This window comes from Mugil cephalus, chromosome 20 (genome assembly GCF_022458985.1).
Source record: "Mugil cephalus isolate CIBA_MC_2020 chromosome 20, CIBA_Mcephalus_1.1, whole genome shotgun sequence".
NCBI lineage: Eukaryota > Metazoa > Chordata > Actinopteri > Mugiliformes > Mugilidae > Mugil > Mugil cephalus.
The window spans coordinates 4,586,170-4,600,610 of record NC_061789.1 but is presented as its reverse complement, the minus strand read 5'-3'; the positions used below and the strand labels follow the sequence as shown (position 1 = coordinate 4,600,610).

Genomic DNA, 14,441 nt, shown 5'->3' with positions numbered 1-14,441 from the left:
GATGCCACCTGAATATCCCACAGGAAGTTGGACAGTTTGTGGAAAATGCAGCTTTAGTTTTGAATAGCACAGACCTGAGCTCAAAGTGGAGTCGATTAAATAAAACCTGCACGATGCATATATTTGCACGAGCGTGTGTTGAAAAAATAAGTGCATTTGTGAACACTGGCGTCTCTGGCTCTACTAAATCTGAATCTGGTTTTACACATGCACCCCATGATTAGCAATTTGTCAACAGTTGGTCCCTAGTGGACCTTCAGGGCTCCAGTTGTAATTCGTTGTATGCGTTTCCATTCCAAATGTTTTAGAGTTAAACGAGCAGAATATAAAAGCGTGTGGACGTTAGCTCTTCTTGCCGTTAGTGCTCTTAGTTTGAAATTAAAAGCGTCACCGCGGGGTTCACCTGCCCCTCTAGGCCTCAGCATGGTGAACATGGTGGTACGGACCCAAGCCCAGCTCCATTGCCATCAACCATTCATCGGCTTATTCGTGTCCAACGGTTGTGGAGCATGTGCACACACGTGTTGTCCAGTTTAACTCTGATTAAGGCGCCTACATGCTAGAGAAAATCAATTTCCAATCACATTATCTTGGTGTCTTAATCCGATAAGGAGAACTCTGATTTTAGTTGGAGTAATGTGTTTGAGCTTAAGTTGTCCAGTTAAAGTTGGATTAAGGCAACAATTACTTTTTTTTTCGTGTGCATGTAAACGTACTGACTGACTGGTTTGAAAATTGTTCTGTTATTTTGTTTTTAATGTTCGTGTGTAATCATGGCTACCGGTCACATTTAAAAGAACATGTCAGTGATTTAGTTAAGTTAGTTAAGTTTATGTGAAGAATCCAAAGTTTGAAAAGAATAAACTTGATTATATTGTGGTGATGACCATTGTACAATAATCAAGCAATTAGGAGGAAATTTCCGCCTTTTTTAATCTACCTCTCGTCACTCACCTGAGTACTTCGTTGGGGTTGCCTGAGATGGGGGTCTTCTTGTCGGGGGCTCCGTGGCACTCGGACTTCAGCACCGTGTGCCGCCCGCGGTCCATCATCATGGTGGAGGTTGCCATGGTGATGATGGCCACGCCGTCCCGGACGCGGGCCTCCAGGCCGTAGTCCCACTCGTCGTAGGAAACCGAGAGCAGACCTGGACGGGCGAGAGAGCGAGAAGAGCGGAGGCGAGGAATCAGAGGGAGTTGTGGGCAGAGCGGCGCAGATGGCGGGATGGAAAAGAGGTCGGTCGAAAACGTGGAGGCAAGGAGGGAAACGTTGAAAAGAATAAGGTCAGTACTGCGTCGGTATAAGAGCACTGATTATTAAATGGGACAAAGGAGAGACGGACAGATGGGACACTGTGACGGGGAGAGATGGGGGTGATTCTCAGAGAGTGGACATGTTCTGAACACATTCCAAGAGACAGAGCTTACACTACGCTATGACTCAGAGCGCAGATGAATATCAATCCCTTTCTGCCTGACTAAGTGTCTATCACCTTCCTGTGTTTGTCCATCTGTCTGTCTGTCCATCTCTGTTTGTTGACTGTCCTTCTGTCCAACAGAGTCCTGTTCTCTTCTGATAAACTGTCAAACGTTAAAACCCGCTCTTATTGGTTTATAAAAAAGTTGAGTTGATTTACTCGGAAAATTAGTTTATTATCCAATAACACACTGCTGACATTTTGATAATGAGTCTGGCTGTTATTAAACCACCATTATTGACACTGTAATCCATTTTAATATTCAATCATAACGCTATTAACTTCTGACGAATAGTCGCCATTAATTGATGACACACAATTGCACGGTGCTAGTGCACAGCGTTTATCTCTTTTTAATGACCAGCCACTCAAGTCTCATGTTCACCGTAGCCCGGGTTTTATCATGCTGGAGCCGAGGAAGGGGAGGGATCGTCCCCCGGGCTCGGCTCACCGGTTCTGGATTCGTTTTTTTGGAAACCATTCATGCTTGTTTTGTTTCACATTATGGGTTAATATCGAGTCACGTCTGAATTCTTTAAGATTTAAGAAGATTTACCTTCCAATTTATCCTGAAATTACACTGAATTCATTATAGAGCAGCAGAAAACTCATGATTTAGGGACATTAAAGCATCCATGAAACCGCAATGATGAAGAAAAACTGGGAACTAAAGACTCTGTTAGCTCACACATAAATTCTCCAGAATCCATTTACAAAAACTGTAATTTTAACTTCACAGGACGGGGGTGTTGCTAGTCTGCCGTTGTGCAACTTCTGTGTTGTAGCAAGTTCATTTGGATCTGAACTAACATGTTCACATGTGAGAAGTCACACGATATCACAAACAAACTAAGAGATAGACCAACAACTGCTGTGTTCTAAGAGGTAAAATCATTACTATTGTCAATGGAGTCTGGAGTCAGAGTTGAGGAGAGCTGCAGAACGTCATCGCTTCACATCACAATAGTTTTATGATGTAAATAAAGTAGTAATAATATGTAAATGAATATATCCTACATTTAAATAAATGAAAGAGAAGTATTATAATTTGCACATATCTGTGCGTAACTAAAGTATGTGAACCCTTGTTTCCAGTATCGGCTGTGACCTTCTTGTGCAGCAGTTACCGGGAACTAAATATTTCCGGTAACTGCTGATCAGTCGTCTACAGCAGTTTGGAGGGATTTAAGCCCATTTCTCAGAACAGAACCACTTCAGTTCTAAGATGTTGGTGGGTTTCCTCACATGAACTTCTTGCTTCAAGTCCTTTCACAACATTTCTATTGGATTAAGGTCAGGACTTTGACTTGGCCGTTCCTAAACATTCATCAAGTTCTCCTTTAACCACTGTAGAACGACTTGTGTTCTTGGGCTCATTTTCTCTCGCTTCATGACCCAGTTTCTCTTCAGATTCACCTCATGGACACATTTCCTGACATTTTATTTTATTCAGAACTCACTGGCCCATCAATAATGACAAATTGTCCTGGCACAGCTACAGCAAATCGTTCACAAACAAGGACACTATCACTGCCATGTTTCATCTACGAGATGAGGTTCTGAAGCTGGAATACGTCAGTGCTTTAATTCCACATCAGTAATGCTCTCTGCTGACCACCATCTACTGTAGGTAATAATCTGATGCATCTGAAAGACACCAAACTGTCCCTTGTTGCGTTTGTATTCACCCTAGAAATACGCAATATAAACGCAAAGTATCGCAATAAGAAACTGGTAATGGGAACGGCTACATTTCGAAAAACCAATCAAATATCTCAGGTGGTTTTTCAGATGTATCGATGTAAAAGTTTGTCACAAAAGTGCAATGGAAATTTTTTTTTTTTTTTTGCATTTCCCCTTCACCGGCGTCACTGGAGACGATGCAGGTAGTCATGTGACCACTTTATTTGAAGTCCATTTCCTCAAAGTGACGAGAATTTAAGAGAATTATGGGATATCGCGAAACGAGACTTTACGAGAATTACAGCTCATTCACGAATCACCTTTCAATGGAAAAAAATCGAAATTTCAGAAATATCGTTTTTTATTTTGCGAAAAACTTATAATGGAAACGCGGCTCCTGCTAACTTAGCTACAAAGCTATATACGGCTTCTGAAAACAACTAATAACCATTTTGTCAGTCTCGGATCCATCAGATGCCTCCGGGTCCAGGGTCACACAGCTCTCAGCGAAGTTGAATGCTTTCATGTCAATTTTATCTGCCATTTAATTTGTCCTTCTCTCCGTCCATCAGTCGGGCTACATCACCCTGACAGAGTATGACCACATGTCAGCCGGTCCACTACCATGTCAGTGGGCAGAAATAGACAGGCAGCCTGGCAACCTGCCTTCCTCGCGGGGCCTCGGCACTGACAGCTCCGGCCCCTCCAGGACCACATCTAATGTCACACACTGTTGACACTTCTTCAGCGCTCACTCACTCCCGTCGCTTGTTCCTTTTTACGCACTCTGCTTGTATTATTTTAGAGGGGAAGCTTCCTGGCACGTGTGTGTTCTTTTCTACATCCTGGGAACTGGCGCGTGACGCGTATACCGAATATTTATACCTCTCCTAGGACATGTTGAGACGTCACAACGTGGACGTGGACTATGCGGCAGCCTTTCTCAGGGCCATACATGACATACTGCACACCAATCAGGCAAAACATTATGACCACCTTCCTAATATTGTTTTTTAGTTGCCTCCAAAATGGTTGTGACTCATCAGAGAATGGACATGGGCCTTCTGAGGGTATTTGGAAACACAATGTTGTTAGTGGTTTGCGTGCTATGGGTTGAAGGGAGGGGCCTCTGTGGATCATCCCACAGATACTTGATCAGTTTGGGATCTAGTGAATTTGGAGGCCAGGTCAACACCTTCACGCTGTTCTTCGTATTTTTTTAGTTGTTCCTAAACCATTCTTGTGGCTGCATCCTGCTGGGAATGGCTGCTACCATCAAGGAGAGTCATTGCTGTGGGTTGGGGGGACCTGGTCTGGTAACATCCACAATCATGAATGCTAGGTCCAATAGTTTCCCAGCAGAACACTGAACTGTCACAAGATGGTTAAATGTTATTTACTTCTCCAGTCAGTGGTTTTAATGTTGTGATTGATCGGTGTATTTTTGGAAAAGGCTTTTTATTATTGAGGCACAAAGGCACAGAAACAGAGAAAGCCGAGGGGAGAAGAGGAGCGTTTGAAAAGATAGTAGAAAGACAGAAACCACAGAGCGATGTGGGAACAACAGCATGAGGTAAGAAGGAAAGTGGGTGGGAGACGGTTCCCCAGAGTGCCACTTAAGAAAAGGCATCAGTCGGATTACCCATGAGAATTTGAGGCTCTTCATCACACGTGGTACAAATTATTTAAGTGTGCCTCGTAAGCAAATTAGCCCGACAGCGAGCGCGCACCTTCTCCTGAACCCTGAACCACCGGTTACACCCGGAGCATAATTCAACCGTCAGTCACATGTGTCATTTTAACTCTGCGTCAGTGCAGAAGTCGGCTGCCACTACAAGCTCTGTGTGGTTTTTCTGATGTTGAGCTTGAAACCAGAGATAAAGAGTTGGTTGAATAACTGAATTCTACACATAGTACGTAAGAAGCTTCCTTTAATACAGCCGAGTCTTTATCCTGGTTAATTCTATTATCTATTAAAATCCTTGTTTCCGCACCCAGAGAGTTTTTTTTTAAGAAACTAAAAAGCTCCATCAGACTGTCGTTGGTCTATTTTTCCACAGTCGTGTAAAGGTGCATGGAGAAAATATTCAAATACTTCACAAGAAACTGCTCCGCTCCAGGTCCAGTAAGTGGCAGTTACATCGAAAACTGTACACAAGATTCAGGCCACGCTGCTCAGGCCGTGCTGGAGATTTTCTTTTCTTCAACGCCGGAAAAGAGACGAGCAGCTGCAGAAAAGATTATTGAAAAAGCCAGGAAAGAAAGCAAATAGATTTTTGAAGCTTCCGCAGTGACTAATTGTGAGTAGAAACGCTGGAAGCTATTGAGCAATCAGAAATGTTTAACCTCAACTTAAATATTTGTGCACTTTTGAAAAGTTCACAAACCCCTTGAGCAGGAACTTTTTGGGGTGGGTGAAATAATTGTGGTGAAATCACAGTGAGTACTTCAATAGGCTCCTAGGCCCTGGGGAAAGTTGCTGTGGTGGAAACATGACTACGATGTATGCTTTCCTCATGACAACAAAAAAAAAAAAAGCATTTAACACATCCACCGAATGTTGCTTTCTGTGGTGCAGCTCTGCAAAACATTTTTTGTTGCTTCAGGAGTTCAGGTGGTTGTTTGTTTGTATTTATACAGTCTAAAGACATGTGAAGATGAGACTAAAAAAAATAAAATAAATAAGCCAGTATGCTTATTGTTTTGTACAACGACCTGTTCCACCCCAGTCCTATAGGTGGCAGCAAAGAAGAAGACTGATTCAAGCCTTGCTGCTGTTGACCGTGATTTACTGGTTTGCACCAGAAAAGAGATGAGCAAGAGTAGAAAAGTGGATTTAATATATAAGGAGGCAAATTTTTGCAAAGAGTAACTGTGAGATAAATAGCTTCAAGTTACTGGCCAATCAGAAATGTCGTGTGCTCGGCAATCACACCTCCAAAGTTCACGTACTTTTCAAAAGACTTTTTCTGAGGTGAAATAATTTCCCGCAAATTTAATCTTGACCCTGGTTCTTGTGGTGGAAGCATTCGGAGTACTTCAGGAGGTTCATAGTGGCCTCGAGAAAGTTCTTGTGGTGAAAAATGTGCTTTTCATAACAACAAAGAAAAAACAATTTCAGTGATTTTAAAAATAAAAAAGCTCCTCTTATTGTAAAGATATGTACTTTAGCTTTGAACCCCCCCTCAAAATGCACACATTTTAGATGCTTTAGGAGTTCATTTTGAGGGTGAGATTCATTCAGATGGGAAAATTATTCTGCTGATGAAAGAAAAATCAAAGTTTTTTACGTTTGTTTCATTTTCTACACGACTATAAAACAACCTATTCCACCCCAGTCCAGTAGGTGTCAGTAAGTGGGAGATTTTACAAGCCATGGTGCCGTTAATTGACTTGATTTTATTTGTCAATTAACAAATTGTTATTGTCATATTATTAAATTTTCTGCACTGGAGTTCCTTATGAAGGTACAGTTCCTTCATTCTTTGAAGACTGAGCAAATTATTCCGCTGACATATGAAAAAAGTTTGTGTACTTTTGAAAAGTACTAAGCCTAGAGCGGGGACTTTTTGTGGGGCAAAGTCATTTCCCCCAAATTTAATTTGGACCCTGGTTCTTGTGGTGGAAACATTCAGAGTACTTCAAGAGGTTCCTAGTCCTTACGGAAAGTTCTTGCGGTAAGTGACTGACTTTACAAGAATGTTGCTATTGTTAAGAAATCACATTTTCTGTACTTTAGCTGTGGGAAAAAAAAATGACACAAACTTTCCAGATGCTTTAGGAGTTCATTATGAAGCCAAGGCTGCTCTCAGTTACAGAGTGTTTAGCAAAATCCATCATCACACCCATTTGGTTCACCCATTATTTACTCATGCAACGTAAACCCTGAACCAATCACACATTTCACACTCAACTGCACGTAAGCGTGACGCACAAACACACGGCCACGAAAGCACACACGAACTGCCGCTAACTCCCATTCGGAGTAAATCACCCGGTGATGCCGATAAGGGAGCGGAGGTAGGAAGTCTGAGTTACGGTGTTTGAACAGTGCAATGATCTCAGCTTCCGCTTGCAAAAACCATTTCCCCAGAAACTGCTGAGGACGAGAAGCGGCGCGATATCGCCCCCTTCGCCGTAAATCAAACCCAAGCCAAACATCAACAAATCATCAGGCTCGTATGTCCGGCGTAAATATACTACCGGCTCGACAATCTTGCCTGGACTCTTAATAACTTACGTTAGATATTAAGGTGGCGTCGGTTAAAGGGTTGATTCCCGCGGGGAGCTGGCCTTTCTAAAAGTGCCCGTCCGCCCCCAAGCGCTGAGAGTAGTGTTACATGAGGCGCTCTGAAAGGTACGTCTGACAGCTTGCGTGAGCAGGCTGAGTGGTTAATGCGCCCCAACTCAGACGTCACTTTGGTTCCACATTTGACCTTCAAAGGTTAGAATGACCTCCAGTGGTGTTGTGGGAGGAGAGCGGGGGAGAAGAGATGCTCCCTCACTCCTTATTAGAAAAAGGTCAGTTTGTTTGTTGGTTTTTTTTTTGTCTTGGAGGAAAACAGCTCACAGAAAGTAAAATTTAAAAAGGGTCAGGGTTTCTTTCTTTCTGTGGCGCCAACTAGGTCAAGACTAGGGATGGACGTCGATAATGTTTTAATGATACCGATGCTGTTATCGATCCCATTTATGAGTTTGTGGGTAAAACCACATTGGTCTTATACGGTTCTGGCTGTTATCAATGAACCGCACTCTTGTTGAATCCAGTTTCCAGGGTGAAAAAGAAAAATACGGGGCCAATGGTTCCTTTTTTTGCATTTGTGTGATGATGTCAACCCTCTAGCCCCCGACGTCTCATAACAACATCAGGCCTATGACGGTTCTGTATCAGATATTGACCCTTGTTGGGTGGCTAGGTCCAATATAAACTGTTGCTTCGCCACTACCATGAGCCCAGTCCTGCTCATGGATTAGGTTACACAGACTCACTGCAGGTCATCATTCTCACCTCATTACAGGTCAGTGAAGGCAACATCTGAAAGACACTGGGCTAAAATCATGGTTAAGCCCATCTAAGCTTTGCAGCAACACAACCTGATGACCCTCAAAACTGCTGTGAGAATGTTCTTCTGCCCAATTGGTGTAAATTCATCTGTTTGGAAGACAGAAGTCATGTTGAATGCACTTTTCCACAAAAAGGAATAAAGGTGAACATCAGGACATCACTCTGTGAGCTGACACTCGAGTGCAGAAAGACTTGTTTGCATTGATTACACACCAGAGAGAAAATCTGTAAACTCCACTTACTCTAAACCTCTCTGGCAGCCGATGATTGGTGGACAAAGAAACTGATACCGTCCCCAATCTGTATTCCCAACAATTATCAGCGCACAACCGATGCTCCAATCAGGCCTAGGATACACTAAACGGCCATCATGCACCAGTTTAAAGCAAGTACATCTCCGGCCTTAGGCCACTGGTGAGTGGCTCCAAAGAAATACTGAGTTTTACTGAGTGGCCAAGTCAGAGTCCGGACCAAAACCCAACTGAAAATCTGTGGCTGGACAAGAAATTAACAGCTCAAGCCTGTAAATGCTCCAAGGTAATAGGAGTTCAGAGGTTGGATTGTTCTTGCATTACACTGCAGTACATTTACTATTAAAAATTGTGTAACACGTAGAAGAACAAAAGAGACTGGGAGAGGGTTGGACGTTTTCACAGCCCTGTACTTCCTAGTAATTATTCAAAACTGTGTGAAGGCGCATGCATTCACGGTGCTACGTGAAGAAACATGAACCAGACGCTGCATGCAGTGCAGCTGTTGTACTCGAAAGAGCTTAGCATCTGAGCTCAAAGCAAGCTAACATCTTTTCACGCTGAGATTAAGTCAGATAAAAACGGGATCCAATTTTAATTCCACATCCTGACTCAGTTTCACATCTCCTACCTGTGGGGAACTCCGCGGGCACCACATCGGTGTCTCCGGCCACCAGCGAGGGCACTATCCACGTGTACCCGTAGCCGGTGATGCCAACAGAGTGGGCCACCTCGAAGATGGTGTTGGCCTCCTCCTTTGTGCAGTAGAGGAGTATGACGGGGCTCTGGAGCTTCTTCAGCTGGTTCTGGATCTTCGAATCTCCGTCGTCCACGGACATGTCAAGCAGGAGGACCTCCTCCAGTTCCCAGCCCACGAAGCTGTTTTCAATGGTGCTACGAATCTAGACGAGGAAGAGGTAAAAAAAAAGGGGATTAAAGGTGAGTCATCAAAAAATTAAACACGTGATTAAGAATAAAAACTATGCATCAGGCATTTTTTTTAACTAAACTTAAAATTTACGTGTAATATTGTTCCAGGATGAAGCTGCTCCATGAAGGAACAATGCAGCATATTTTTTTGCCTTTAACGTTATATAATGGTTGATGAAATTCCTCAGTTAAAATGCACATTTTTAGAAAGAGTTTTATTGTCCCACAGGCAAACAGTGTTCCTGATTAGCCTGAAACGCCTTTTTCTTCCGTTAGATATTACTTCAGCATGTAACGCATTTGCATAATGGCCATAATAATGGCCAGCAGACTGGGATTTTGCTTTTTTCTTTCTTTTTTTTTTTGTTTTTTTAAAGAGACACGGCTCAAAACGGAGCGTTTTAGACAGAGGGTGAAAAGTGGTGCCGCAGAATTGTACACCGTGACAAAAATAATGTGTTTTCTGAACATTAAAGCACACAAACGTAACCTAACAGACCTGCAAAACAAACCAGAAACCATTAAATGAGCGTGACGTGGCCTCTTTAAAACTCCATACGCCTGTTTGTGCGGTAAATCTTGCAGCGCGTGGCTGTTGCTGAAGCTTACACGTGCATCTTGTGTTCCGTGTCCTTTATGTCCTGACTATTTGTGCATGTTTGTTTTTTTTTTTTTTTTCCAGCTGCGTGCCGTTACCTTGGTGACGAAGTCCTGGTAACCCGGGTAGTACGTTGTGACGATGGAGAAGATGTACCAGTCGTACTCCTCCATGATGTTCAGGATGACCGAGGCCTGCTGCTCGATGGAGGGGCCGAACTGAAAGAACATGGAGTTGTCATCCTGCGAAACAGAGAGTGCGACCGGTTACGTAACGGCAAACGTTCAGACTTTTAATATACCCGGGCCGTACTGCGTAGCCGAAAGTACGGCGGTGGTTTTGTAATAATATTGGTGCGAACATTAATTTCGCCTCCTTTGTTCCTCTCGCTCACAGAGGAGAAAGGCGAGAGGACACCGGTGGGCTTGTAATGATACCGGTCATGATTTTCATTAGTTGCCTTTATGACTCCTTTAATGAGTTTGTACACGAGGGTGGCTGGAGCAAATTCTGGGGACTCGAAGCCGCTGTCCTTAATCTCACCAATCATTCTCATCAATTTGTTTTATTACGGCCAACAAAGGCCTTCTGACAAAGCCTCTGCAGCGCTGCACTCACACGGACGACGGCTATATTTGAAGTGGTGTTGATGTACGTAAAAACACATTTACTGAGGCTCTTCCTTTGGGCCCGAGCGGCGAGAGACGCAGAACGTACAGCAAACCAGACGGCAGCCGAGTCAGACACTTCAATAAACACTGCTCGCGCGCGCGATACCCGAGCCTGCGCCCTTAGCACCAGCGCTGAAATGGAACACAGAGCTGGACAGAAGAAGAGGAGGAGGAGGTGAGAAATACTAGTCTAGACAAGACTCTGCAGAGTTCTGCAACATGAACTTGCTACCGAGCATGTGTGAGTCACAGTGCGAGAGTCCAGCTCTTGTGCGCGGCGCGTACTCGAAAATGTGGCATGAATGAGGGGATTCTGCGGCGGCGTCTTGAGAACGAGGGGGTTGGGGCTCAGGGTGTTGGCGTCGTTGGACTCTCTCTGCGCTTCATTCGGCATCAAAGGATAAACTTAGCCCCGTCCCGGGGGATTCGCACGGCGCTGATCCACTACCTTGTTTTTGTATTAATGAGATCAGAGGAAAAACAATGTGACATAATTAACCTATAAAACTAATCAGAATAGCCCTCGACAGGATAAATAAATGTTATGCAACACAGGTTTTCAATAGGGGGTTCAGGACCCCAAAGAGGTCCACGGAGTACTGCAGGGCGGTCGCAAAATCTTTGGTTGATTATATATATGTATATATACACACACATTTGTTTTTAAACTTTCTCCCACAAATTGAAATTTCTTTAAATGCAAATTAACCTGAATCCAACTTATTTTAGTAAAGGGATAAATGGAGGCAGATCTTTCAATCAACACACTAGAGGCAGAAGACGATATATCTTTCAGTCAGCGATACAGGAGCTGTCTCAACACTAGACTAGACCTGTCAATCTAAGCCTCCTGTACACAGTAGGCCCTGCCCCCATCACTGCTGAGCCAATCACGACGCAGCTTATTACATGCTGACTAATTTATAATTTGCACTAGACCTGGGATCTTCAACATCTTTCAGACCAAGGACCAAACTGATGGACAGATTAAGTATGGACCCCCTACCTACTATATGTCTGTTCTGCATACAATATTAAGCTATTTAATTAATAAACGCAGATTCAACTTTTATTTTTATTTATTTCTATTTTTTGTTCAAGTTTACAAATAGCTGCACCGTTAGCTTCTCTTCTGCTAATGTTGCAGCACGCCTGAGGACAGACACTGTGTATAATATGCGGCCCTCGTGATTGGCTCAGCAGTGATGGGGGCGGGGCCTACTGTGCACAGGAGGCTTAGATTGACAGGTCTAGTCTAGTGTTGAGACAGCTCCTGTATCGCTGACTGAAAGATATATCGTCTTCTGCCTCCATTTACCCCTTTACTAAAATATTTTGGATTTGTGTTAAACCGTATTTAAAGAAATTTAAATTTGTGGGGAAAAATATATATAAAAAAAATGTACTAGGGTTAAATATAGAACACATAATTAATCTCTCCATCAGTTTGGGGTCCTTAGCCTGAAAAATGCTGACGACCCCCGTTACATAAAACAGTCTGTGTCAAATATTCCAGATGAAGCAGTAAATCACACACGTTATGGTCGATTTTGAACATGCAGTTAATTAGAAGCCGGGTGAAATCAGTAGCTGGTGGTGTACTGTTCTGAAAACTGTGTTCTTTAGTCCGTCTGTTCTAGTTTTGTACCTTCTCAACAAGAACAAATAATGAGGCTAATGTGCTGCATCCATGAGGCTGAAAACATGTCATCATCATCATCCCGTGCCGCGTGCCGCGTTGGACCGCCTCGTTCCGACGCACAGGCCTCGGCATCATGAAATAATGATGCACGCGCTCATTGTTGTATCGCGTTTCTCGGCTAACTCGGATCCATTTGTTACTCAACTTTCTATCTCCTCTCTGCCTCTTCCTCTCTCCCCCTCCATCCATCTCCATCCATCTCTTTTCTCGCTCTGCCGTCCCATTAATACCAACGGAATTACTGCCAGGGCACAGTTATAATTGAATTTCCAGACTCGTGCACTCCCCGCTACCCCCTTTATCCTCTACAGAGCGACCCTCGCCTCCCCCCCACGCCTCACCCACCCACCCACCCAGCCGCCATCTCCTCTGGCTTCCTCTTTCTATATCTCCCTCTTCTTAAGAGCAGCATTAATGTACTGTCCAACACGCTCGCATTCTGCGCGCCAGAGGTCTGCAGAATTTTCATTAGCCTGTGAGAAAAGCAAAAAGAACAGCAAATGCAAAAAAAAAACTGAGGAGGGGAGGGCGAGCGGGTGCAGGAGGAGGAGGAGGAGGAAAAAAAATGATAAAAAGCTGCTGGGAAGCCGGTGCTGCAAAACACCACTGTTCATTTACAGCAACAATAATTAGGATCTGGCCACATTATCACCTCAGTTGGCTCAAGGTGATCGATTAGTGAGTATTAAAAATTCCCAGAGGGGGTAGCGGGGGCCAGAGAGTCACTCAGCCAGACACAAGGAACCCAGCCAGCCAGCAAGGATTTTCAAATCCTCCTCCTCCTCCACCTCCTCCTCCTCTGAGCCGGTCCCCGTCCTCTCCCGTGCATGCAACGGCTGACGTCAGCGCTGGCTACTGTACGCTGCTCCGCACAATACGGCGAGAGATGAATGGAAGGAGGGCGAGACGAAGAGCGGATGAAACCTGCGAAAGAGGCGGGCTGATAAGAGAAAAGAGGAACTAAAAAAAAAGAATTAGCTTCAATAAAAGATAGAGATGTACAACAAAACGCAGCGTGGACGCGGCGGAGGTTTTTGAAGCCTCCGCTGGGACGGAGGCAGGGGACAATGTGGTGACAATGGGATGAATGGAACCGGCCTGGCCCGGGTCTGGCAGGCGGCTGTGATCCTGTATGGAGCCGGAGGGAGGGGATGGGAGGGGAGGGGAGGGGGGGGCAGGCAGCCAGGAGTCAGTAGTGGAGGAGCAGGCCAACGGAGGTGTGTGTCCGTGCGTGCGTGCATGTGTCAGGCAGTCAGCCAGCCATTTACGCAGGAGGAGGCTAAGCCTGAGCTGTTCGACCACAGAGGACCGCTGCTGTCAGAGAGGCAGAAACTGGAAATGTGTGTGTGTGATAGAGACGTACCGGCCATCTGTGTGTCTGTATCACTGCATATATGTGTGCTTCTAATTCTGCCCGTGTGCACCTGCATGTCTTTATTTGAGCAGCCTCAGTAGTGCTAAAATATGTGTGTGTGTGTGTGTGTCTGTGTGCGCGGCGGGCCTTGGTCTGCCAGAGGTGCCTGCTCTGCCCCAGAGCCTCCAAACGAGTGCACTCACACACTCCCCCGGAACAGTTATTTGACTTGGAGGGGAGGGGAAAGTCAATAACTCAGGTATTTCAATTACACACACAGGGGCACACCAGTGGCTGCGAAAAGACCCACTTCCGAGCTCGCGCCGCTAGAATATGCACACACACACACACACACACACAGATTTAAATGATTTTAAACGCAAACATCCTCTCTTCTCGTATTCGGGCACAAATGTTTCGGCGTTTGCAGTCTGAGAGGGCCGCGACGCCAAACACAAAAGGACAAATCAAACGCCGCAATCACGGCCTAATAGCAGGTAGCTGCTTCGGACGCACGGAGGCGCTCGGGAATGACACAAAACAAGAGCGCGAGGAGCGGAGGGAGAAGTTAATCATAGCGTGATAACGTAAATGGGAACATGGGAGCGCGTGGGTCAGGTACAAAGATTTGCACTCGCGCTCGCTGCTTTTCTGAGCGGTTTAGATGTAACTGCTGGAGTAGACACACACCGAGATGTTTTTACAGCTGC

General features: G+C 44.7%; 1 protein-coding gene across 4 annotated transcripts in view; it reads right to left on the bottom strand.

The window, feature by feature from the left end:
• Positions 1–14,441, bottom strand: part of LOC124997846 (glutamate receptor ionotropic, NMDA 2B) — a 143,261-nt gene that overhangs the window by 47,083 nt on the left and 81,737 nt on the right. For all 4 annotated transcript variants that reach the window (XM_047571856.1, XM_047571854.1, XM_047571857.1 and 1 more), the window contains 3 exons: positions 10,103–10,246; positions 9,108–9,378; positions 955–1,147 (listed from right to left, as the gene is read on the bottom strand). In XM_047571856.1, the coding sequence (XP_047427812.1) occupies positions 955–1,147; positions 9,108–9,378; positions 10,103–10,246 (608 nt within the window). The remainder of the gene's footprint in view (positions 1–954; positions 1,148–9,107; positions 9,379–10,102; positions 10,247–14,441) is intronic.